At 37.6% G+C, this 1565-nt stretch overlaps 1 protein-coding gene across 1 annotated transcript in view; it reads right to left on the bottom strand.

The window, feature by feature from the left end:
- Positions 1 to 693: 693 nt before the first annotated feature.
- Positions 694 to 1565, bottom strand: part of CA2 (carbonic anhydrase II) — a gene marked incomplete at its 5' end in the record, with an annotated part of 17915 nt that continues 17043 nt past the window's right edge. The window contains one exon of the mRNA XM_010138301.1: positions 694 to 1522. Coding sequence (XP_010136603.1) covers positions 1403 to 1522 — 120 coding nt within the window. The remainder of the gene's footprint in view (positions 1523 to 1565) is intronic.

Genomic DNA, 1565 nt, shown 5'->3' with positions numbered 1-1565 from the left:
CTAGGTGGCCCTGCTTGAGCAGAAGGGCTGGTCCAGATGTCCTCCAGAGATCTCTTAAAACCTCATCCATCCTGGGATTCTGTAACGTGTTTCCTCTTCACTTGCTTCAGGAGCTTTAAGCCACAACATATTGGCTCTATAATTCTAATGTTAGAGATGTAACCTCCCTTGCTTATGGGACATGTGTGGCACTCAAGTGCCTGCAGGTGACAGAGTCAGAAAAGTGTTCAAACCACTCTACATGAAGAACCTGAATGAGTCGGCATAGTTGTTGTAGAGACAAGTACCTTCATGACTTCATTCAGAAAAGCTGAACTTAGAACTAATGTCCTGTGGCAAAGGAACATTCTGTTTTCCTGTTCTGGTTTGGGAGGTTTTCTGGTTTTGGTTTTTGTTTTTTGGGGTTTTTTTGTTTTTTCAGAGCATTGTTTGAAATGGGGAAGCTTTTCAAAGGAGGAGATTTGACAGAGCTTCCTATTGCTCAAAATTAACAATTCATTCTGCTGTCTATCAAGAGAGATATTTAAGAGAAAATTTCTTAACATATCAATACAGGTCTGCAGTAATCTTCAGTGTCATTGAAACCAATTCCCAATATACTATATGTTTAGTAATTATGTTTAATATTCAACAGTGTGAATAGATTAGCGACTCCATTCTTGAATTAAGAAAATAGCATGGAAGCAAAAATATAAGTATAGATTTATTAGAGAAGTTATCTAAAATACAACATGGTTGACCTCTTTAAATTAGAGCATATATTATTTCCATGAAAAGATATTTTGTATTATTACTATGGTAAGAACAACTTTTAAAGATAATACTTAATTTAGAACATTTTTAATTAAAAAAATACAACACTACCATTCAGACGTAATCAAGGTTGTTGATAGCACGGGTAAAAATGTAAAATGGTCTCAAAAATATTTACAAGTCAGTTTCTTAAAATCTAAGAAGTCTAATTTTCAATACTTATTTGCTTTACTTTCTCAAAATACTTTTTTTCTTTAATTATAACTAGATTCTGTATTCCTGTGCTTTTCACAAAGTTTCAAGTTATAGTTAGTTATGCTTACTATCACACCAGTGGATGAGGTTTCTTTAAATGGCTTATTTTTCTACCACCTTACCCGCTCCCAAGTAGCCAATGCAGTTATACCAAAGTGGCAGTCACAGTAATAGTCACCAAAATGCACACAGCCACCCCACACCCTAAGAACCCTTTCCCATTTGCCAAGAGCCTTTCACATTTCATTAGCTGGCATTTTAGACGCAGAGCAAAAGAAAGAATGGATCTGGGAGACAAGATGTTGCCAGGGCACACACGGCAAAGGTCTGATTTGTACTTAGCAAAAGGGGCTCCTCACAAACACAGCAATTTCTAACACACTCAGCACCGAGGTTACTGGAAGGAAGCTCTGACTTCTCTGTTCTTCAAAGGCTGACACGGGCGCCAGTTGTCCACCATGTGGCACACAGGCTCATTCTCAGCACTGAAGCAAAGGCCACGGAGTTTGCACATCTGTGGAAAAAGGCACAAACATCCTTAAATACATACTCCTGTT

This window comes from Buceros rhinoceros, unplaced genomic scaffold (assembly GCF_000710305.1).
Source record: "Buceros rhinoceros silvestris isolate BGI_N320 unplaced genomic scaffold, ASM71030v1 scaffold1536, whole genome shotgun sequence".
Lineage (NCBI taxonomy): Eukaryota > Metazoa > Chordata > Aves > Bucerotiformes > Bucerotidae > Buceros > Buceros rhinoceros.
The sequence above is the reverse complement of the archived record's forward strand: the minus strand, read 5'-3'. Positions and strand labels throughout refer to the sequence as shown.